A 25,921-nucleotide genomic window follows, 5' to 3' on the forward strand; every position below is an offset into this window, starting at 1 on the left:
AGAAGAAATGTACCTAAATGCTGTTATTTAGCCTACTCTCTCCCATTCTATCAGACTCCTGACAATGCCACATTTAACCTTGCTATTGTACACTTCTGAAGCAAACCATATTTTATTTAGCAAAGAACACCTTGGTAAATAGTCTTAAACTATAACCAACTATCATCCCAAAAGTATTAATGAAAAAGTTTAAACACCATTATCTCTTTCTTCTCCGAAGAGTGCTTCTCACCAGATTCATACTAGGGAGCATGACAGATTTCTTATCTTTATTTTCTACGGTAACCAGAACCTCCCCCCAGACCACTGGTAGGCTTCACAACAGAGTAGTACTCCTTTTCCTCACTTGCTCTAAACAATTCTAACAGAAGTACAATAGCATCAAAATCACTTGGCCACCTTGAAGAAATTCATGCAATCAGTGCATCCATGTACCTATAATCAAAATACGCATTGCACACTTAAGAGTACCCAATGCACAGTTGCTTCCTTTACAGCTACAGACAAGAACAACAACATATGCAGTAAGAAGCTATGAAACAAAAAAAACTCTGGTAAACAGACGACCATGAAATTGTAAGCCTCTTCAACAAGTAACATCTTCCATAACATTAATGAAAATTGAAGTGTGAAAAATGTACATTCTTTATTCTGCTGTTTAGATACAGAATAAAATTTAACTTTTCAGAAAATAAAACTACAGCTACAGCTTTGAGAGCCGTCAGTTTGCTTTTGAGGATAAAGTACATGCACTTTTTCCAGTTACTTTATTGCACATAATGTACAGTCATAAATGGTGTTTTATTTACATGTGTTTTGGCAACGTCCATGTTTGTTTTTCCCCTCAGAATACATTATTTTGCACAAACAAAACCTTAAATGTTTCACACAAACTGCCATAATACAAGTCAAAGCATATATGTATAAATGTTGTTCTGTTGTTTCTCAATTAATTCTTCAAAGAGTTTCAGATCTTTCCACCTTGGGAGTCAAGATTTCTCCCAGTTAGTCTGCGGTCAAAGACGGACATCCGAACTGCTGGCATCAAGAAACCAGCGCTGCAACCTGCTCTGCCCAGCACTCCCTTCCTATGCAGAACCATACCACCTGCAATTAGTGCACAGGCACACAGAAGGAAGAGCACTGTACTTTCGTTAACCAGTTTGATTCAACATTGATTACCATGTGTTAATGTTACGGTTCATGCATTATTTGGATAGTATTCCATTAATAGTGTTTGAGAAAAAGATAATCAACTATATTAAAAACAAAAGAGAAATTCCAATAAAGTTACGTACTTTCAACCCAAGGAATGTTACTTGGATTCCATTCTGTACAATGTGCTATTTTAATGACTGCTATTTTTACCCAGACACAAATAACCACGTTTCATATACTCATAAGTATGTTTTTCCCAAGCTAAAGTGATTTCTAAATGGATGGCAACACACTTTAATGTTTCCCTGCATTTTCAGGGCAGAAAACTTTGTAGTGGTCCCTGTCAAAGAGTACAATCTGGGAATAACCCATTAGTTACACGCAGATTTTGGACATACTTTTAAAATATATCTTCAAATAAAATAACAATATTGTCAGTATACAATGAACGTGTTCATCTAAAACATTTGAAGGATGCCCCTGAAGACTCTTAATGACATATACTCTGGATTTATATTACACACACAAAAATATTCTCAGAGAAAGCAAATTTGTTGTACTTTGGTACAACAGTTCACTCTTATGAAGTGAATAGTATTGTTTAGATTTTACTTTGAAAGGCTCTATGATAACATTTTTGTTTATATTCTAACCTATAAAAAAACCCACAATTTGCCCTAAAATAAATCCCACTTTACTGGACCAGCATTACTAGCATTAGCATTGACTTGAATGTATGATCTTTCAAATGTTAGGACAATTTAGCCCCAAAATAATAATAAAGAACAACCTACAGATTCAGTTCTAAAAATAGTTTGTTACTTTCCAATAAGCAAGCAAAGTATAAAATAGTTAAGTTTTCAGAAAGGCACTTAGGTAAACCAAGAAATGCATTTGGTGAACAACAATAATTAGTAGAAAGTTTTGATTTTAGAGGTTTCCTGTTTTTGTGTCACAGAATCTTAGGGGTTGGAAGGGACCTCGAAAGATCATCCAGTCCAACCCCCCTGCCAGAGCAGGGTCACCTAGAGCACATCACACAGGAACTTGTCCAGGCGGGTTTTGAATGTCTCCAGCGAAGGAGACTCCACAGCCTCTCTGGGCAGCCTGTTCCAGTGTCTGTCACTCTCACAGTAAAGAAGTTTTTTCTGATGTTTACATGGAACCTCCTATGTTCCAGTTTGCATCCATTGCTCCTTGTCCTATCACTAGACATCACTGAAAAAAAGAGTTTAAAGTACTTTGAAACTTACAGTAACTTCCACTACTGCACATAATGAAGAATGAGATGAAAATGCACTGTGGACAACATATGACAGTAGTTCATATCTAATAAAAATATAAAATAATAAAAACATTACAGAAAAGGAGTAGTTCTGGGAATTCTTCAATATAAAATACTCATCTTTTGTCCCATCTGAATAGTTTCACCTATACTGGAGAGAGTACTTAACCAAGTTTATATGTGTGTTGCTAATAAAATTCTTTAGGAATATAAATCACTGGTTCTGAAATGACATTTGTGCCACAATCATAAGGTCCTGACGCTATCTACTGTAAATGTCTATTTTATTTTTTTTATCTGCCTGTGGCTGACTTTTAGGATAGCAGGACATTCATGATCTGTTAAAAAAAAATTCTGTACAAGTGAAACCATTCTAAATGCACTGATATTTCAACTGTACCTATATATTTTTGTAAAACAAAGCACTATACACCATTAAAAAACTAACAAACATCTTAATCAGAGCAAACTTATTTTTCCTCCATAAAACAAAGATGCATTCTATCTTGATTACTATCAGTACTGTAAGAACTTAAAACTTATTTTATATTGCATGGGTTTTAAGATACGTAGTTTGAAACATGATAAATTAAAGAAGGCATTTGAACAGATGCAATGACTCCTCTTCTGAATTTTACTCTCTACAGAAAAAAAACCCTAGGCTTTCACAAAAACTGTTGATATCTGAAGAGTGATGTACATTGAGGATCTCCCTCAACATTGGCTGTAATTCCTGTCCACTTCAGATGACAAATCCAGGAAGACAACCCAGGGTATGTAAAAGAGTCTCAGACAGCAGAAGTTTTAAAAAAGAGAAATGTTTCTGTAAAAATATTTGCATAGTTGTACACATTCAAAACAGCATTTTCACCATTTCAATTCCCTGCACTCATGTTGCTACACTCATCCACAGGGATAAAGATCACATAAAGGCAGCCCTGGAATTTGAAGTGGCTGTTGCTTGACAATTTAGCAAAAGGTGTGTTTTTGCATTTTCTATAGTCATGAGGAAATGATCCAGTTTGACCTTTGGCTTACAGAAATTGTACTCCCCTGAGCTAGGCAATACTGACTGTACCAGAAGTACAAACATACAAAAGAAAAGGTACTTAAAAATAGCATGGCATGAAGGAAATAAGGGACTTTCAGCAAGGAAAACCCCCACATTTTGTATTTCAATGTATGGTGATTATATCTAGAAGCATTTTGTGCTTAGAAACATCACATGATGCAACAGTGAATCAGGTGCCAAAACCAACAATTACAAATGCCTGTGAGATTAACTGCAACCTCTGAATGGTTCAACAAAGAATCAAACTGGTTTCTGTACACCATCACAATTTACCAATACACTGGCATCTTTGCTCTTTTGCTGTGAGCCAAGAGTAATTATTTAAGAGAAAGAAAAAAGAAAGTGTGGAATTAGTAATGCAGATGCTGAAAGGCAAGTGGCAAGACTCTACAAGAAGAATGCCTCAAAAAATGCTACATTGTTCCCATTTCTACTGGCACCTATTCCCCAAGGTAAAAGGCCAGAATTACCAAAGCCAACTTAAAAGTAGTGTGCAGAATGTCAGCCGACAAACAACATAAAAACAAGTCACGTTGTGTTATCTGTGGTCACGTTCTTCAGGGTTAGTCCAGTAACTCAAGACTTTACATTCTTCCGTCTTTATTTGTTTATTTTAATTAAACATGTAATGGTTAATAAACAGACATAGTCCAGAGTTAGTAGGTTGGTATTATAACATTTATTAAAATAATGCTATGGGTTAATAGAAACAGCAAAGAACCAAAGAATTAAAATGCAAGCTATGTAAAAACCCAACTAAAACCCAAATATGTCTAATGTATTCATCCAGTAGCTAACTAAAAGCCCAAGAAAGACAACACTCCCAATATAATAAAGTACTGCAAAACAATTGGCAATTTTTCAGTTATCAAAATTGTGGGTTTTGCATTTTTGTATCCTTTTTTTCTCAATCAGGAAAAAAATTCTTTTGAATGTTATATAACATACATATAAAACAAGATAGAAAAATACATTATAAACTTGTAACAATGGCTGTAAATACATTATCTTACATGTTTCTCATAGGCAATAGGTTGGTTATGGTACATACATAGCATGAAACTACTAAGATAATAAAGAATAGACAAATACATGTCATTTGTACGGTTACATACAAGCGACACTCCCATCTACCCACTCTAAAAAAATTACATAATACTGTCAGAAAGAAGTCTTAAAACTACTTATTTTAATAAAGAAAAAGTCATTAAAGAATGATAATACTGAGAACCAAGGCATTCAGAGATTTCAAAAGTCATGCTTTTTTTTTTTTAAGTTGATCCAAAATTTTGTCAACTAAGTTTTCAGAAGTTTGTTCAGAGCAAACATTACTTTCACATGTCACACATCTATTTCATACACTTCCCCTCCCCCCTAGTAAAAGACCTTTGATAAACATCTAAAATGTCCAGGTTTTATCATAGTTGAGATGAAACTGGATCAAATACTGGTATTGTTTTAGCAAATCTCTTTTCAAATGTTCGAGTGTCGCAAGTTTATTCAACCAACCAACACAAAATCAAAATGGCACAGCATATACTGTAAGTAAAATAAACACAACTGTATGTGTAACAGGAAGACAAAGCTGGTGGCAGAATAAACAAAAAGCTAGCTGAATACGAAAGGATGAATGTCTATTGCATAGTAAATAAACTGATAATTATTTCCAGGTGAGACAAGATGTTAGATGAGGTCACCATGCAGGTGCTTAAAAATGTAAGCCCTCTTAGCTTACTATTGACCTTTCATTTGGAAGCTGTGAAGATTTGCAGGAGGAGAGTAAGTTGACAAGAGGGGAATATGGTTATCACCTGATATTTGCCAAGTTTCATACTGAGCCCCATGCAAAGTAATACTTCATGTTTTCAGAATTAAATACTGTGCGTTCAACAGCTTCAGCTCTTGCAACTGCCCAGCTCTATGAATCTCATGTGGAAATAAAGGTTAAAATAAAGTATAACTGGGCTTCAAGCAATTAGCTCATGCCCCTCTCCTGCTTATCTTATGAAGGAAAGACAGTGGGCAGATCTAAAAATAGCCAAAGAAGAGTTGAAAAATAAGTTGCATGCTGTTTGCCACTGCAGGAGCTGCTTGTAAAAACTGGGGACACGCTCAGACTATAACTGAAAACCAGCTTAGCACTTTCATCATCCGCAAAACATCAGTTTTCTGGGTGATGCCGAAAGCTAGTGTATTTTATGTACATATATTCCAACCAAAATCAAGAAAACTCCTCTCCATCCCTGAACAGAAATGACATACTTCCAGCTCTACAAACAGTTGTCAGCTAATAGTCTCTTTTAGCTTGAGACAGTCTGTATCACAGAACCCTTTTGTTTACATTGCACAAGTACGGCATTTGCTATGATTTAAAAAGTAGAGTGGCTGAAATAAGGATGGGCTGGTTTGACAAAAACTTAGCAAATATTTTACATAATGAAATTTTGGCAAAGTCACATCACACTATTATGGCAAAAATCAGGTAATTAATATGGTCAACTCATCATTTGTCTTTCCTCACAGCTTCTTTCACATACTGGGCGACTGAGTGGCATGCAGTAACTTGTCTGAGGGAGAAGCTGATTATACAAGACATTTGACTAAATGACCATGAAGAAAATAAGGCACTTCCTTTTCTTTAGACTTATTCCAATACTTAAAAAATAAAAAAGAAAGACTAAAAGGCTCTTTTGGTCTTTTGTTTCTTGACAACCACCAGAAAAAAATCATTTAATGAAATAAAGGGTTTCTTTGTTCTTTTTTTCTTTTTTTATAACACTTGAAAGTATAAAATGCTACATTTCCAAAAATATATTTTTTTTCTGCACCAGCACCCTTGTATAGTAAAAGTATCTACTTTTTTGTTCATTTTGTTTCAATGCACTACACTTTATCTACAATTTCATTACATGTATACAGCAAATAGGCAAGCATGGCTTTTACATCCTTAATGAAATTTTTTCTATACAGGGAGGTTTAAAAAAAATACTTGAACAGTTTGCCCAGTAATGTGACACATAATGCATGTACCTTGTTCTCATGTAATCTTCTGAGGAGATTAAAATATGGTTAAAATAATTTAAACTCAGATTTTCCTTTAACAATGTTGCTGTTTTGTTCTCTGCATTAACGTAGTTCTGAAAAGTCATTGTAATCTGCATTTCATGGCACACTTTCCTTTAAAACATCCAATTTGGCAGGCAATAGAAAAAAGGCTGCAACATCTGCCCTTTGAGGGCACTGGTAGTGACTAAACAGCGTATCAAATTTTGAATACTTTTTGGAATCCCTTCCCCAATGACATCCCTGACCAAAGGTTCATGCATGATGCATCATCACACAGTACATTCAGAGAGAGCTTTGACTTTTTTATCTTTTTTATCTTTTTTTGTTCTTTTTTCTTTTTTTTTTTTTTGAGAAGAAAAATATTCCTAGAAGTCTCTCACAGTAACTGCCTCTGTCATTGGGTAGTTAAGGGACATCTGTCTCCATCTCGTGCGAGGCCTCCTTACCGTTCGCTTGGGGCAGGACACTAGAGGATGATCAGTGCGGAGGGATGAGTTGGACCTTATTGCTTTACTACTATTCAGTGCAGGTTCTAGAACCACTTTCACCCAAACAGGAGAACAACAAAAAGCGGAGTTGGAGGACAACAATTTCTTTGTCTGTTTTGTTAGATGGTAAGACGAACGGACAAGTGCCTCAGCTCGCTGCACTGAAGACAGGCAAGCAAAGGCGTTTACCAGTTAACTGATCAGCAGGCAGGCATGGTCAGGTCATCATTGGGTGAAGAGTTCAGAGGTCAGAAGGTCATAGGTTAGTTGCCGGTGGCGGCTGGGTGGTTAGAAACAAAACAAAAAAAAACAAAAAAAAAAAAAGAAAGAAAAGATAGAGAAGAGATTAGTTCCAGCTAGTGACGGCTTAATGACAACATGAAAACTAATCACAACTAATAAAAAAAACAAGCATGTTTAATTCTGACATACTGATTGACACCATCTACAGAGTGCAATAAAATCATGACAGCCCTCCATCATGATTTGGACACGTGAAGGAGAAGCCCGCTCCCACAAAACTGGTTAACAGGAGAAATAGAGATAAAATACGACTAACGACTAATGGTTAGTAGCAGTCGATGAAGGAAATTGGAAAACAAAAAACGATGAACAGTTTTGGAACTGGGTAGAAGATTTCTGGAACAACAGTCAGTGCACAGCATCAGTATCTGACTGCTATTAAGCATTAGTACCTCCCCAGGTGCAAGCATTAAAGCAACTATTAATGATGGATGTGATTATTAATAACTGGTTGTTAAAAGAATGGAGTAATCTAAGGAATTCTGGACTTAGAGAAACAATTTGGTTCAACAAACTATGGGCCAAACAAAGGGGTTTTGTTCAATAAATTTTTTATTGCCTTTCATTTATTCTATTTACAAACAACATGGAATTTCTTGGCCTCATGATACAAAGCAATACTAAACTGTAGTCTAGCAAACGTAGGCATCATCGTGGCAACCAGGAAAACGCTCAGCCTGCTACTTTAGCCAGCATTTCCCTGTTCAAAATACTATTTTACACATATAGGACACTTATAAAATGCACTTGCATGTAAACACTGTAAAAGTCCTGCCATTTTAAAGTCTATACTTAAAAAGCTCTAAGTACATCAAAAAATAGAGAAAATATCTAATTGATACTAATAAGGCATTTTAAAACTACAAACAGCTCTCTTTATTCATTTTCAAAGCTAATACTCTGCAAATACAATAAAATCTGACATTTCATATACATTCCTGCTTTATATTTTTATATTTTAAAAGAAGCCACCTGTAAATACTATTTTCTTTTGCAAAACAAAACAACAAACAAAAAAAAACAAACCAAAACAAAAAATAAAACCCAAAGACACAAACAAATTACAGTAAAACATAAGAAAAGTTCTCAAGTGGAAAGTTATCATTCCCAATGTTCTTGAGCTGTTCCTTCTTTAATCATTCTCTCACATTCTCCTTCACCAAACTTGGTCCACTTAACAGTAGTATTTTTTTTTAAGACTCATTCAACAGCTTAATTATAGCTAATAAAGTCTGAGGTTGATGAAGTTTTTGTACTGTTGCCATTTTGACTAAGGCAGAGGAGATGAAAGTGAAAAAGGTATTCAGTGCAAAGTCAGATTTGTGCCATTACATAAAATGAAGTCCAGTAGGTGTAATATTCACAGATAGCATTGATTTAGCAATATTTCTCATGGGCTGTTTTACTTTCACATAATAAAAATGGCCCACCATTTAGGATACAGCTCATAACACTACAAAAAATTACTACTGTAACATAAATGAGACCACATGCTCCCTGATTTCTTTCAGAGTCATGCTAAGTGGGATTTGTTTAAATTAAAATGGCTGTTCCAAAAAATAAGCAAAAATAAATATTTTATGTGGCACAATCTCACCACTTTAAAGGTATACTAGAAATAGACTCTTAAAGCATTTTGGTACTGATTACAATTTTGATTAAATGGTATTAAAATTTATATATAAATTACGTGACAGTTGGTTTGGATAAAACATTCAAGAAAATTCTCAGCATTAATGTTTCTTGTGGAGTTTATAATCAAAGCAAGCTACCTTTTAAAAATACCAGTACACCTGTGATACATCCTCTGCCAAGTCTCTGGCCTTCTACAGTACACACAGGTTTTTTAACTGTGCAACACCATTTACAGTTTATTACAATTAAATCAGTCAGTCTCTCTGTTATATGCATCAAATTCAATTTTGTATTATTTATAAACTGGGGTTTTATTCTGAGTTAAAATGAGCTATATTTTTCAACCCTTCACCAATTCTAAATGCTTAGTTGTAAGAGTAAAACATTTACACATTTGGGGATTCTTGTTTCAAACACAGTGCTTATCTCTAAGGAAAAAAAAAAACCAACAACCTATGCAAAGAATAAAAACCTTAAACCTAGAAAGTGAATGCAGTAGTACTACAAAGTCATCTGAAAGTCAATTTAGATTAAAAAAAAAAACCTTCAGACCCAATGAATGCTAATACAGATTTAGTGACATTTACCTATATTAAAAAAAATGTTCCACACTGAAAAAAGTATTTCGGTTTGCTGACATTGTTTTTCATGGCTATATATTGGTGAAGTATATTGGTGACAGAACAACCAAATAGGTGGCAATGGTGAATACTGATAATATTTTAATTCTACAATATAATTTAGAAAGAAATTTTTATTGCTGAACAATGTTCTCCTTAAAACCTCTTGTGAAACTTAAATCTGTGCAGTGCCAATCTAGGACTTCAAATTCAAAGTACAATGAAGTACAGTTTTAAAATTAATTTGTGTATATTTCTGAATACACACTTGGATTATTCAGATAAGACTTTAAAATAAATATTCTGATATAATATCAGAATGGTTTTCATTCTAAAAGGGATAGGTGTGCATGACTTATTCCAGAGGAGATAAGCCACATGCATTTATTTATCTACTTAAAACAACAGGATTTCGATGTTGCTAGAGATGAACACTGTATTATCAGGAAATTGTTCTATTTTAAAAGAAGATGAAATGATACCAATAATAAATTTCAATTAGTTTTAAGAGAACCAGATGAAACATCTAGGCCCTTCACAAAATACTTAAAATACTACATTGATGAATTTAAACTACTAATTGGTATCCCTCCACCTCCCATGCTTTATCAGTATGTTTACTAGTTGTCTCAGGCAAGTATCTGATTAATCCTGTCACATGAAACTACCAGCGCAGATCATGAAAGACCATTAGCAACATCAGCTAAAACTTCCAAAGGCAACCAAATCCTAACCATCCATTGCTCTTGACAGAGATAGGTTTTTATCTTTTTTCTATTTCCTTTTTTTCCTGTGTTTTTTATAAACATGGCCTATGACCTTATTCTGGTTATACCCTGTTGCCCGTGAAAAGAGTTGTCAAGAAATGAGAACAAGGCAATGGGCTCTAAACAGCACGCGGTGATATAAAAGAAACGATCTTCTAGAAAACTTAAGTAGTGTCTTTGTTATCAGTTTTACACTTTCTGTAAAGCATCAGGTCGTATGAAAGATAAAAGGGTTACATAAATATAGCAAATATCCAGGAGGGCCCCTCTTACTATATTGCCTAAAATCTCTATTGTTTCTTGTAGTTTTATAGAAGGCTGTGAGAAGTGAAGTGAAGTCAATGTTAGGATATGTCAGATCTGTCACCTGAATTTGGCTTTGGAATATTACAATATCATGGAAGCCTGCACAACACCAATTTTGATGAGAGCAGAATAATAATACTTGGCATGTAACGCTTTGCATCCTCAAAGCCCTGTACAAAACAAGAACCCCCACAACACCCCTGTGAGGTAGGGAAGTATTATTATCCTTATTTTACAGATGGGAAGACATACACAGAGAGATTAGATGACTTGCTGAAACCCACAGTGAGTCAGCAGCAGGGATGGGATAAGAATTCAGCCCACACACTGCTTCCTAGCCAATGTCAATAAACCGAAAATATCACTTTCCTCAATAAGCTTAAATACTTCATTCAGGGGTCCAAAGGCATTACACTTGAAGAACAGGAGAAAAATGAAGATTTACTTTCCATTCAAGGGTTAAAGAGAGATGCCCAAATATTGGATGTCATCTCACGAACAGGACTTCAAAAGTTGCTTTTCCTTCAGGTTACATACACATTTTAGCAGCAAAAGGCAAATACCAAGAAATAGATTTTGGCAAAAAAAACCAAAACGGTCCCTTCCCCCACCCTTAGTAATGCAAACTCAAACAACTTTTGAAGTATTATCTTCACAGCCCTTACCTTTCTGAATTCAGTCAGGTATCTGAGAACATGCATCCTCCTCAAAATATACAGTACAGTGGCTCAAAAGTTTATTGGAAAAAAAGGAATCTAAATCTTCAGATTTCTCCAGACACAGACAGGAGGCATTTATTCCTTTACTTCTTTCTCATTAAGCATCCATCCATTCATTTTATTTTGCAACACCAATCTGATATTTCCACACCAATTAAAAGAACAAATTGGAGGGGGAAGGGGAGAACACAACCAACTTTGTTATTGCAGCAGTGAATTCATAGTGTTTCTGATACAGATGGATCTCTAAATAGTTTTTAAAAGGGAACCATTATAGGATTTATATTAAATATATCAGAAAGTTTATATATTTCACTGAACTGGGAAAGCCAAGTTTACAGAATGTTTTTAAAATCGCGAGCATTCCCAAAGCTTTCCAAAAGTAACTCGGGATTTTTGAGAAAAATACTGAATGGGTCAAAAGAGGGTATATTTGGTTAACCAGCTGTGGTGTTGCAAATCTCATGTACACTCAAAGCACTTCTTACAAACAAGAACTGCAGAACTAAACTAACCTCGGTCTGCGGTCACAATCCTTTGGTAAGGATGGACACGCATATCGTGCCTTCGAACTTTAGTAGCCACCGCACCTAGTTAAATTGCAATTACCAAGACAAAGTTAGAAAACATTCAAAGAAAACATTAACAGCAGGTTTATCAAAATGGATTTAAATGATCATTAACTACAAAAGTTCATTTTAAGAAAAGCAACAAGTTAAGGCACAGTAGTTTTAAATCTTAATCTTAAAAAGAAGTTTATCTGTGCAGATTAATATTGCATTTATTTTAAACATCCTGGCCTTAACCTGTTTAATCCATTCATTTACAATCCCAAAATTACAGTATTTCATGAAATCTATTAGACCCAAGCACAATTAAGCTTTACTAGTCACATATTCACTGAAGTGCCTTTCTTGCAGCAGGACTATTTTAAATAATGCCATCTTTTAATACTGACAATTATTTGCTAACCTTAAGATCACTTCCAGTTCTACCACAAAAAATAAAAAGTTTTAAAGCAATTCTTCAAGCCTACAGATTGTGATTTTAAACTTTAAGTCAATAAGTATGAACTGCAATGAATTAGGTGATTAGTAAAGCAAACACTATGTAGAACACTTAGCAGTCAGTATACTACTATACACTCATAAATTACAGCTACTCTGTAATAATAGGAGCTAATCCAAATTAATAGCACTATTTTATTTTAAATCTATGTGCAAAAAAGTGCAAGTAAGTCACTGACTGCTAGGCCAAGCTTTTTTCAAGGCTGCTGAAACTAAGCATTTGTTAAAATTCAGATCTGATGAAGGATCAGTTAAGACCGTTCTTGAATTCTTAGCCTTTCGTTGGGAAAGCCATACCTGAAGATAAAAGGAAGGGAATTGAAAGTTAGTCACCAACTAAAATTTGATCCCAACACCAATATCCCCAAAAATATTAATAGGGATTAACTTCTCTGCTATTTTCAGTAGGTTTATTTTAAGACATCTTAAACGTCCACCACAAAAATGGACAAAGTATAGCCTAATATAAATTAAAATGAGTGTATTATGAAATAAACCTCAATGAAAATCTAATTTAATTCAATTAACTCTATACAATTGCTCAGATAATAGAGCAGTTATTGATCCTATGCTACCTAAGTGGGAGTAAGGTCTTTTTTTTTTTCTTCCTCCATTTTCCTTTTTTAAATAAGATTATTTGGTGAAGCCTGTTTTGGGCAACAAGCCTGTGCTCTTATAGCTAAGGCTACAAATATGCAAAGGTTCCAGATTCCATTTTAGGAGTAATTTTCCCCTTCTCTATAGAAAATTCTGCAAGAAATCAAAGTTCCCTGCATCATATTAAATTATCACTACAGAATGGTGTATTTCTTTCAGGAGAGAGGCTTGCCACTAACCAGCAATTGATAGAAACTGCCTGTAACTATGACTTTACCCCAGGATGTATCACAAGTGGACTTGCAGTTTGAGGGTGGAAGAGCTAGGGACAGTATTTAGATGTTTGTGGGAAATGAATTATGATAATTAACTGATCATACGCTCAGTGAATTTAGGCTATGGGGTAATGGACAACAGCCATAAGCTGCTCAAAGACAGATCTACAGCATACTTTTGTCCTAATAAAACGTGTTTTTTTGATTCACTAATCCTGAAAGGCAGAAGTAATTTTTTTACTGTACAAAATATAATATGGGAACACACACACATACTGACAACTCAAAAAGTATTTGTCACGCAAATGAAACACTGATTTTCTGCAATAAACAAAATATTGACTTTGAACCTTATTGTCCAGTGTTCATTAGAGATGTTTAGAATTTGTGTAAATCAGTAACTGCCACTGAGCATACTCAGATCAAAGTCCTATAAAATTAACATTATGCAGCACCAGGGTCATATGCAATTCAGAACAAACTGAAAAGATTGTTTAGATTCTGTAGAGTAGGGAAGGAAGAAACTATTGGAACTGCTAGTTTCATATTGACCAGTTAACAGAATTGTCATGGCTGCTTTGTTGTTCTTGCCTTGACACAGCAAATCTGACATACTAAGAATGATGGATATTTCAATTAAAGATATATAAAAGAATCCATCAGTAAAGTTACTAATCATATAATCCTTTGGTTAAAGCTTATTTTGTTTTATATTCATTCACTGACATTATCTTCTGCTTACAAAATTATTTACAGCTTTCTGACACTGAGGAGAGATTTATCAGTTGTGTACTAAAGGAAGAGGCAAAAACTCCAACAAACTGGAAAAAGACCTTTCTATTCTCTCCAGTTTTGCTACTAAAAAGGTATGGCAAAATAGACATTCTGTCTTCCAAAGACTACTGGAAATAATTTATGTTAAAGACAGCACAAACAAATCTGGTATTTATGGGAGCTCAAATGGCACAAAACAGGTATCAACTTCTATTTAGTTTCTTTTCCCCTTGACTATGTATCCACCATCTTATGTCATACAAAATTTTTCTTTTCAGTAATCTTATTAATATACTAAACAATTTAAGCAGTTTTCTTGTGCAGTTTGGATATTACTGAGATAAGACTGTTGCTTCAAATCTTTTTTCTTTGAGCCCCATGACCTCTACTTTGGAAGTATCATAAAAGCATAAGCAATGTATTCTCCAGTCATCCGCATACAAATACCTTACCTAATACACCACTAGGTTCAATAGGATACTCAAGGATTGATGTAGCTGGTGCCAGCGTGTAGGGGTATTCATATGGTGTGTAAATTAAACCAGCTTCGGGTCCAGGTGGAACTATTGCAGCGGTGGGATGAGGAGTTCCGTTTGGCATGACAGCGGTCTGTATTTGTCTGATCAAAGGCATTATGGTAGGGCCAGCTGGCGTAGGAGTACGCAGGGCAGCTGGTGGGAGAACAGGCGCAGGCCCAGTAATAATCCTTGGAGCCTGGGCTGTTGCTGCAAGAGAAAAGGCAAGGGCTGCTACAGTAAGCAAAGAAATTCAGAGGAGAGTATGGAGATAGCAGTACAAAACATGGAAAGAATGGGAAAAAGGGGAAAAGTAGGAAAGAAGAAAAATAAAAGGAAATCATTAGTACATGCGCTGATCACACAGTGCCAAAGCACACCATTCAAATGCAAACAGCTTTCCATTTTCCAGTGTGATTAAGTATGAACATGCAAAATAAAAAAGCCATTGTAAAACAGTGAGGTAGATTTCTCAAACAGGTTACACAGCACAAAAGCTCCATTTAGACCACATTTCTTAATTTCTGCTATCAAGACTGCATGAGACTGAGATGCATGCAGGAAATACAAGGAGAATACTGTCATAATCATATACAGAGTACTAAATTTAGTGCAACTATAGAGTCCACAGATACTCAGTTATGCAGAGCTGCCATCTGAGTCCACAGTTTTAATACGTCTTAAACTGTATTTATACATATACACAATTCCAATTTCCAGGATCAATGAAGTTAAAGGTGACCTCAAAACAGAATGCATCTCCTCTCCTACTTCAGCATGGAGAAAACAGATTGAAAAATGATTTCCATATCAAATTGTCCAAAATAAAACACTTTATTTGTAACAGAACTTCACTTTGGGCCTTGCTTAGTTTAAAGAAAATAAATGCCTTTTTTTTTTTTTTTTTAATTTAAAGGGTGCTAGCGCATTCCATTAAATGTTATTTGAAGCCTGCTGGCACACAAGATTAACAACTTCTTAAACACTAACACATCAGCTGGTAACAGTCAATTTTAAAGTTATAATTTATAGAGTTCTATGCACTACTGTTGATCTACATCAATTTAATTAACCTACAGGTGGTCTCAAAAGAGAAATGTGGCAGAAATTTTTCAGATTTGAGACTGCTGTTGTTTTTTAAATGATTTTTATTTTTTCAACAAAAGTGCTCAAACTGAATGTATAATTAAAAAAATACCCTCACACATTTTCATTTCCTTTCTTAAATGGAAATAAAACAGTATGGCTTCTAGATCTTTCAGGTTTCAGTAAAATCAAATAATAAACATTGAAACTGCCTTGTTAGCAAAAGGTGAGTATTAGCGTGGAAATCTCTAGTCAAAAAACGAAAAAAAAAAAATCCATCTTCTCTCTTATACTGATGCAGTACAGAGCAGACAAAGAAATTGATCAAATTAATACAAAGGTTTCTTTGCAACAGTTTGCAACAACTTAAGCCAATCTGAAAGCTATTTTACTAATAAATTTGCAATAATTTAGAGACTAGCATATATTTAAAACTGATCGAGCTTTAAATATTACAGTGTTCATTAGGGCTGAAAGATTTACTACTACCATTGTAGTGGCAAAAGCCCTTGCTTATGCGTCTTTTCAACTCAGAATAATTACACTGGTGTAAGCACTCTCAAATTGACCTAACTGCATTCCAACCTTTAAACATATTCAACACTGAAATGGTGACTGTGTGAAGAAACAAATTTGCAAATATCAGTAGGCCCTTAGTGAAAAGACTGGTTTAACTGTGCTTACATTTGACATCTGTATCACAGCTACAGCAAAAATTTACTTTGGAACAGTATCAACAACTACATTTTCAGGAGGAGAAATCAGATTTTCAACTAGAGAAAATAATTTGTATCACACATAATATGGTCTCATTAGTAGGTGTATGTAATTAATTTTCAAGTGTAAACCTGTGCACACATGCATTTGCAAAAGCATTCTCACACAAATGTAACGGAAGAAACCATAAAAATGGCTCATTACATCACTGATCCCTGTGAACTCAGCTGTGAAATCAGTTGATGAATTGTTGGAAAAACACAACACTGGGGGGACACATGCAAGCGAGATGAAAGGAAGGAATATTATACAGAAAAATGTATTCACAGTAACCTGAACATCTATAACATATTCAAATTAAATCTCTGAAAATATAATTGAAAAAGAGTCTACTGTCCTTTGTATGTATTAAGGAAAAAGTGAATATAAAATAGAAAAATCTGGCTTAAGGGTTTACTTTTTATACTGTATATTTGTAAATATTTAGACACAGACACACTATTTAAAAAAGAGGGGGGAGAGGAACAGGAAAACCCCCAAACTGATACTACTTAGCTCCAGAAGATCTTTTGCAAAAGCTCCCTTTTTTGTTTGTGGTTTTTTTTTAACTGCCTTCCATTCTCCAAGCCAGCTGCTACTGTGCATTTCCTAAAAAGTAGCTTTAGGAATCAAAACCTGCAACATTACTATGGCATTGCCCCTCAAGGTTATGACATGCTTACGTGATTTGATGTTGGCATCTCTGTAGGTGCCATTCAGAATTGCAAGCTCCATCAGCTGCATCTTTTTAAGGCTGTCTTCTCCTTCTGCCTGTGTATGAAAAGATGGGGAAGTCAGGCTTATTAATTCACTAGTGCACAAGATCTAAGGGACATAGAATAAAATGTCTTCAGGTTTTAACCAAGCAAATACCTGCTTACCATTAGTCACAAAACTAGTAAGCTTTGTCTACTTTTCCTTAAAATTAAGTGCAAGTTGCCTGTTGTCTATCATTAAGTGGTGTCGATAAAGAACTTAAAAGAATTTTGGAAAAGATTCATCCATAAATTATTAAAATAGGCTTAAGTAATGTTTGACAGAAATTGCTTAAGGAATTTTTTTCTCAAGTTTTAGTAAATGTTTTCATGTACTCCCTAGGGGACTTTTTCAAAAATTGTATTATTGAGCTAGAGGAAGAATAGACACCATAAATTTAAAGCAACCTCATTTTATTGTAACTTGCTCCACTGTAATTGATACTGACTACTTGAGGGTCAGAGCAAATGACAAATAACAAACTGAGTAGCTTTCCAAACAGGACATCAACAACTGCTGTAAGGCAGAATTAATAATTTTGGCACATAGAGATGTATTCTGATTAGGATATAACTATTGTTTACACAGTATACATAATTCTTGGTTTTGCTTCAATACAAATTACTTCCTTGAAGTTATCTACTCCTGCAGCTTGCATAATTATGATGTATTCAGTAAAGAGGCTCACTTTTCCAGTTACTAACAAAAATACTTCTAATTAGTACAACATCACTTTTAAGATCAGACATTTTCTGACCTGTCTTGCCAATAATACTACCATTTGTTTAGTCTACATCCTATGAACCAGAAAACAAGATTATGATATAGGAAATGAGAGATGGTCAGTGTCTACTTTAGTGCTAAATTACCACCTTGCTTTTTGTATTGAATGCTACTGCTGAAATTCTCAAACAGATGAAAAGAGGGCAGCTTCAGCCTAAGCAGCGTTGCATTCTTCCTTTGCTAAGCAGGATTTCTTACATTTTTATTAATCTTGTCTATACACAAAATATTTTTGATATTTGGAACTGCATTTTCAAAGTTAATGGGGACCTGGATAATAAGGTACTGTGCTGTCCACTCTGAAAATCTTAGTCTGATTTCAGAGAGAGTTTTTCACTTGTCTTAAATTGCAACTCTTACTGATAGTTTGACTACAACTTCCAAGAGAATGAGTTGATTACTAAAAGAATTAAAAGCCGCAAAGAACAGCAATCACCCCTAATAACTAAAAAAAAAAATACATTGTACTAAATAACTGTGCCCATTACAACACTGCAATGGTGAAACACTGTCTCAAACTAGAGTTAAGAGTTAATAGGATTAACTATATTTGGTGTTCCAAAGGGAAATATTTTTCTGTCTACAGTGAAGTAATTTACCAAATTACAAGACAAAAGAAGTTTTAAAGTTGTATCTAAGCAAATATAGTACTTAGTGCGAGGTATGCTTAAGGACCACCACCCCTTGCAATGGAAAATTAAACATCTGACTTATCAACAACTTAAAATCAACATGGTAAGATAGATCAACACTAAACTACTTTCATATGTCGGAAATGAAAGTCTTAACTGTAATACTGAGGACTTGCATGTAGATTACTCACAGTAACAATTTCTGTTGCTCAACATCCAGAATATGCTGAAAGTTAGCCATTTTCTTTATATATTAAATACTGCATGACAGATCAAGCTAACACCAATACTGAAAAAGTAAATTCAGATTCAACTGCAATGTTAATTACAAATTAATTGTATAATTAAGTACTGTACCATCCGGAAACCTCAGACTCCACAGTAATTAAAATGTGACCCTACTAATGGTAACATGTTTAATATACGACATATTCAGAATAGACTTACAATTTACATGCAAAAACAAACAAACAGTTTATTTAGAAACTATTATTCCAGTGCACCTTCGGTGGTAAATCATCTAGACCATGATGCAATAAAAACAATTCCAAATCCATCTGCCTATCCAGAGCTCATAAGTTCTTGTAATTCTGGATATACATGATTTATTTTACCAATAGGAATGTTTAACACATTGATTCCTCTTTACCCCCCCTCCCACCTCCCCCATAATGGTTATATTTTGCTCCTGGCTTTTTGCTTGTTTCCCTTACTTATTTAATTGAAAGTGTATAGCAAGAAAAACCTTCTCACAATGTCAGCTGCATCTCCTATATAGATCCATTAATGTTACTAAAATTGTTCACTTCCTCCAAATACGAGTTCAGGTGATTGATCTGACACCCGTAATGAGACTCAGTAAATGCTGAATCTTACTTTCCATTTGCTAGGATAAATTTAGTAACTCTAATCCCAGATTTTGCACCACAGTGAGTATTTCCCAAATGTAACTATTTATAGAATGCTAATTTTAAGACAGAAAACATTTTTTTTCCCTTCGAACATCCCCAAAAGGAGTTATAACAACTTAAAAGCAATAAAAGACAAAGTAACAATTTGGATCTTTAATATTTTCCTACAGATTAACACAATGCTTCCTGTGAGAAACGATGTTGCATTTAGCTAAGTTTCACGAAGTATGTTTACAAAAATAATAATGATCTGCAGCATACAAACAGATCAAGTCCTTTATTTTTGAGATTTACTTCTCAGCAGTTGATAAAGTTGTTTTTTTAAACAGACTTCTAACTACAGTCTAAAACTTTTCCTTTAAAGATTGTATCAGTGATAATTCGCAAATCTAAGACTTGGGCTTTCATCACTGGACATTAACACCGCATTTCAACTTCTAGTATTTTTTTCTTCAAAGCATTTATTAGACAGAGAGCAAAATACCCAATCCAAAAAAACCAAAACCACTTAAAAAACATCTTTAAAGCTGATCACAAGGACATCATTCCGACTCCTCCCAGAAGATGGCACTGTTTATTATCCAATATTATCTCCTCAAGACATGGGTGCTTAGCACGATTTGCACCACTGTACCAGCACGGCTCAAAATCCTGCTACCCCCTTACACAACAGTCGCTTGCCACTTCTCTTCAAGATTTAGTCACAGAAGTGGTCAGGACCCTTTCAGATATGCTGTCATGTCAGTCATTCTCTGGTATCATTTCCACTTGAAAATTACTAACCAATAGCCAGTCCCTCAAATTTCCGAGATCTGGGACAGAGCAATGGGTGCGTGGTTTTGCCTGTCCTATTCTTTCTCTTCGCTGCTGACAAATGATGAAATGAGGCACACCGATGCAATCTGTCTTAGCTCCAGGCATTTCTGCAGGCATTCTCAGTTAAAGTCAAGAGAGGTTGCATCAGGGATACCAAAGGCAATTTCTAAAGGGACAGAACATTACCTGTACAATAGCTACAACAAAGCTCAGTCATTTGTACCAAAAGGAAGCTACTTTGAGCAAACATCAATAAGGTCACTTAAAGCCAGATTTGCCTTACTAAGTTGAAGCTCAAGTGATTGACTCAAATCTCTCATTCTCTTGAATCTCTAGTGCTTTTCTTGTATTTCTCCTGTACAATATAACATGAAAACTAAGAAAAAACCTTACATGGAATCTTGAAACATAGTTATTTAAGTGTAGGCACTTGCACTGCTCACTGAACACGAATACTGAAGAGAGGCAAGCAGTAAATCCTAACAAAGCCAACTGTGCACCAACAGCAGCAGTTTTGTGAACACATGGCCAGTACCCTGCACAGAAAGCTCAGCTCTACTTGGGCTAGCAATAAAAAGACCTGAAGGATACCTTATGCTAGTGACCACTATAATTTTACGTAACCTGTTTTCTAATCTTTGTTAGAGTAGGATTAATAGTCACAAGGTTCAAGACACTAGTAACAACTACCAGTGCTGCCTACATGAAGTCTCTGGGAAAACACTTTCCAAAATAAACCAATTTCAAATAAAATATGCAATGCTGACCACACTGATGCCCAGTTAAAACCACAGTATTGTCTCCTACATTGTATGATACTGTCTGTTAAAAAAAAAAAAAAAAGAAATAGAAAAGATGAATGCAATTATGTAATAAGCTGCTATTAGTAAGAGCTTGTTTCATGTCATGAAATAGGGATCTCAGATAAAGCACTCTATTTAATTTTTCTAATGACTTCTTTTCATTATCAACGTCTAAGCTATACTTCAACCTCAGATACATCACAATCCTCGGAGAATTCTTTTAACTAATGCTTCTGAAATTATTGTAAGGCACTTAGGTGCCTCAGATTCTCAGTACACTCTTAAGAGTAGCATACAGTTTAACCACTTATTTGTACACAAAACATACACAGATTAGGTAGATAGGGTCTTAAGCTGGAACAGGCATACCAACTCCAAATGGAAGTCTATTCACTATGCATGTCAATGAAGGATTTCAGAAGATGACAACACTTCTCAGAGCTGACAGGTAGACTGTTAGTTTCTGTGTACAGTCAACTCTTAAAAGGCTATAGCAGATTATGGTAGAGAAGGAAAGCAAAACTTTTTTAAAAGATCGAACAAATAGTGTTTACTACAGAGCAGCAATCCATAAGCGAAGCATCCAGTAGAGCCAGTCAGTGCCCACGCTGCCCTGCCAGACTGCTGCCAGACCCAAACTGACCCACACAGAAGGTGACTGCAGCTGACTTAATTCACAAATCAAACAATCCAATGACAGCAGGGATACCATATCCTGACAGAGCTCCTTGGGCCTCACAGTCTTACCTGGCTAAGTCTCAGAACATACTCCAATTCTCAGTATTACCAAAGCTGGCAGGGAAGTCTTTCAGCATTTCTGTATAAACATATACACTTTCCCTGTAAAATGCACGTTTTCCTTTTAAAGTAACTGTTCTGGAAGAAAAAAAAAAAAAACAACAACCAAAAAAATATACTTTTCTCCTACATTCATAATAAAATAGATGCACTTAGTTAGGTGATGTTAGTGATTCTCCTTGACAGTCTAGCTTCCAAATGTCATGCATTTTAAATGACATTTTTGCAATCCTGTCACACATCCCTACACTTCAGCTGTATTCTCCTGAACTGAGCCCAACCCTAGGAAAGGCTGCAGACAGTCTTATCTTGCAACACATGCAGCCAAGTCTGGTTTTGGTTAAGGGAGCAGTCCTTTATAAGCTGCTTCAGAGCTATCCTTTCAGGATCAGACCAGGAACAGCAAGAGAGAACAGGAAATGCTGGTGAAGCAAAATGACAGTGAAGCAAAAGGATGGTTAAATCAACTGTGAACACAGAGGTCAAAAAATCAGTCTCGATCTTGCCCAGCCAACTGCAGCAGGGCCATCCCACCACACCCATGGAAAATATGACCAGGCAGCCTCAGCAGTGCAAGAGCACCAAAGAACAGCACTTACCTTTCAAGCACCTCAGCAGCATCTCATGCAGACTACCTTCCCACCTGCCCCACACCCACCTCTGGTTAAACAGCAATACCCAACAGCAGTTTGGCACCTTTCCTGCCACTGTCCAAGAGACCCCTTACAGCTATAACATTTTGTCCAAGTCTGTATGTTTGTCTCTAAATTTACTTCAAGTAGATTATTTTTCCAATTACACGCTGTATATTTCAGTACACAGGTAAGACATTAAATAATTTTACACACACTCCAAATAGAAGGGCCAAGAACTTGGCTCTTATGGAAAAGCACTATGCTAAAGAACAAGAACAGATACTTTAAACTCTTCCTCAAATAGAAAAGTAATTTCCAATTGCCACATACAATAAATGTAACTTTTCTGCCATTGCTTATCTGGAAATACACACATTAAATATAAAGTCTGTCACTGTTCTTTAAATGGTGTATCTGTACAGTATAAATCCCCTGCAATTTATTAATTTAATATGAATCTTGGTAAAACACAATAGCACGGCTGAAATATTTTACTTTTGCTGATCTTACCCTTCTTAGGCAGGAGGTGCTGGTGCCCCTCAGGGGTCTGTTGCCCTGCCTTCCTACATTCCCCACCTGCCCCATCGCCACACAGCTGCAGCTTGGAGGCTTGTGCTGTGACACTTGCTGGACTCTCCAGGCTCTAGAATGCTTTTATCTCCCTGACAAAGAAATATGTCCCACTGCAATTCACTTGTAGATCAGTATGTATTCCTAACATACCATGTGCCAGTCAAATAGTCTTTACACATGAATGTCTCCATTCAGGGACAAAACCTTTCCATTCTTAATTTATAAACAAAAAACCTCACTAACAATATACTACAAATTCCTAAATGTACATGTATTAAACCAAAAAACAGAACTAGGAAATCAAGATATTGTAAAATAGATTATAAAAGCTCATAGGCTAGAACACATTGGAATACTTGAAGCTGATGTATACACACTTCAAATCTCTTCTACTGAAGCATCCATGGCAATGAAATCCTAAGCAAGATGACAGGTAACAAGATGTAAAACACATAGAAAAGTTTTTTAAAAGAAAATAAACTGAAGCACCTAAACTATTAATTAATTACCTCTCACAAGACATCAGATTTCAATCTTATAAAGGCTTTTACTTCTGGTAAGCTACTCTATTACTCATTGTTAAGCAAAACATCCTATCATCTCTTCTCCTCAAAAAATGTGACAAAGACTTCCAAGTTTCCCATGCCTAGAACATAAATATTGATAGACATTGTTGGTAAACATCCTACTTAGACTTTCTCATTCTTGATTTTACACTTCCTATGGTGATGGAGCAGAAAGCTTACAACATAGCTTTGTTCATGCTGAGGAGAATTTGTCAAAGAGCTATTTTCTGGAATAATTTGGCAGGATTCTTAAATCAGAGGAAACTTTTCCAAATACTTTTAAGACAAAGTAAAATAAACCACTACTTTAAGACCAGCCATACCTATTAGAGCCTTGTATGTCATTAACAGTACTGTAGCATTAAATAGGTGGCAAGCTACAGCTCAGTTATTTCTCTATTTCCTTTTCAGCACTGATGCACTCAACAATGTCTATGAGGAGAGGCAAAGATAAATTAGCATCACTACTTCTTCTGGGCAACACAGTCTGCTTATCTTCTTCAAAGCAAGCTCTCAGTTCAAATTATATGCAAAGACGACTGTGCTGTTTCACTTGACAAATTCATTGGTCATAATGTTAAAGACACACTAGGGGGAAAAGGCAGCGTATCTTTTTACACTTCCCATCACCTTATCTGACATATCCCTGTTTAATCATGATACTTGCCTTACCAGCAATATTTTCGAGTGCCCTTGTGCCCTCCCTCCCCCACTTTCCATTTCTGCAAGAAGAAAATACAGATAAGGTACAGAAAATCAGCATGAAGCACATTTTATAAGCCAGACTGAAATAAAGCATCAGTGGAATTTACAGGTTTGCTTCAGCATATACCCTCTAAGTACTAGTTGTTAATATACTGGGGGAGGGAAAATCACCAGTAGCAGTCTGCTTAAACTTAATGGATTTTTATGTCTGTCCCAGCATTTCTTTAGGACAGATGTGATAGGCTTTTATTTAAATAACAGCTTTTTGGGCTTTCAAGGAAATAAGGTACTTTGCGTCAGTTATACTAGACACTCAACAACACTTAATTCCAAAATTTATTTATATATATATGTACACTGAACTTCCAAAAATTCTAAAAGAAAACACCACTTATACTGCACCTTCTAAAATGTTTTCAAAAAGACAGAATTAAAGATTACATTAAGTTTTATTTGCTAGCATAGATATTTGCTAACATTTGTATTAAGATTTAAATGAAATAGATATCAATAATCTTCATCTATCAGATCTATTTTTTGCAATGTCAAGCCGACTTAACCATCAGAGCTTAAAACTGTATTTTTTTCAATTTCTAATATTGAAATGTTAGACATTCAAAATTCCTCCTCAATGCTTAGTTTAATTCTGAAAGCAGAAGCTAAGCCATGAGCACACTGAATGAGAAAAGCAAGTTGTACCAGGAAAGCCTCTGTACAACTTTCCCACATGCGGTTCTACAGCAACATCCTGAGTACCACTAATATCCTAAGAACCTAAACAGAGTAGAGATCAAATACTACCTATATAAAGAAAGTCTTTATTCCAGCTGTAGCCTTTCGAACAGCCTGGAGAGTGGCTGAGACTCTGAGACTGCAACGACGCACTCCACTCATACAAAGTGGATAAAGGCTTTAACCCATCCTGAGTTTTGAGTAAACAGTAACGATAATTTAACCAACTTATGCTACACGACCACCCAAGAGCAAAATCGTTGTTCTCATAGGTACAGATTAGAGGGAGATGTTAGAAATGTAATAATGGAATGATTAATTAAAATACTACCAGATGAGTTTGGCCTGAGCTGTAACATTTATTTTTCTTGTCATCCCAGGACACTTCTATTCAAAGTTCTAGTTTATACACTCTGAACGGCTGCTGATTTCCCTTAAGTGCAGACATTGAATTCAGATATTGGGGGAGGGAAGAGGGGAAGTAAGAACAAATTCCATTAATAGGCTTCAAAATTGTATTTTGATGTAAACTCAAGACTCCAATGTAAGCTAATTTTGCTTCCAGCTATGCTAATGTTTAAGTACATAAATAAAGCCTTTCATTCTCAAATTGCTAATGAAATATTACCCTGTGTTTTCATACGGAAAACACGTCTATTATGTTTTTAATCTGTTCCCACCTAGAAATTTAGAAAAAAAAAAAAAAAAGTTAAGAAAAATGA

The 25,921-nt window shown here is 35.3% G+C and overlaps 1 protein-coding gene across 9 annotated transcripts in view; it reads right to left on the reverse strand.

Annotated features, from left to right (window-relative positions):
• Nucleotides 1-252: 252 nt before the first annotated feature.
• The window catches only part of QKI (QKI, KH domain containing RNA binding), a 153,452-nt gene continuing 127,783 nt past the window's right edge, over nucleotides 253-25,921 (reverse strand). For 2 of the 9 annotated variants that reach the window (XM_051616227.1, XM_051616231.1), the window contains 4 exons: nucleotides 17,173-17,260; nucleotides 14,585-14,881; nucleotides 11,935-12,009; nucleotides 253-7,349 (listed from right to left, as the gene is read on the reverse strand). In XM_051616227.1, the coding sequence (XP_051472187.1) occupies nucleotides 7,333-7,349; nucleotides 11,935-12,009; nucleotides 14,585-14,881; nucleotides 17,173-17,260 (477 nt within the window). In that variant the 3' untranslated portion in view covers nucleotides 253-7,332. Of the gene's footprint in view, nucleotides 7,350-7,906; nucleotides 12,784-14,579; nucleotides 14,882-17,172; nucleotides 17,261-25,921 lie in introns of those variants that run through there. The other 7 variants (XM_051616229.1, XM_051616233.1, XM_051616232.1 and 4 more) reach the window with 5 other exon arrangements.

This window comes from Apus apus, chromosome 3 (assembly GCF_020740795.1).
Source record: "Apus apus isolate bApuApu2 chromosome 3, bApuApu2.pri.cur, whole genome shotgun sequence".
NCBI lineage: Eukaryota > Metazoa > Chordata > Aves > Apodiformes > Apodidae > Apus > Apus apus.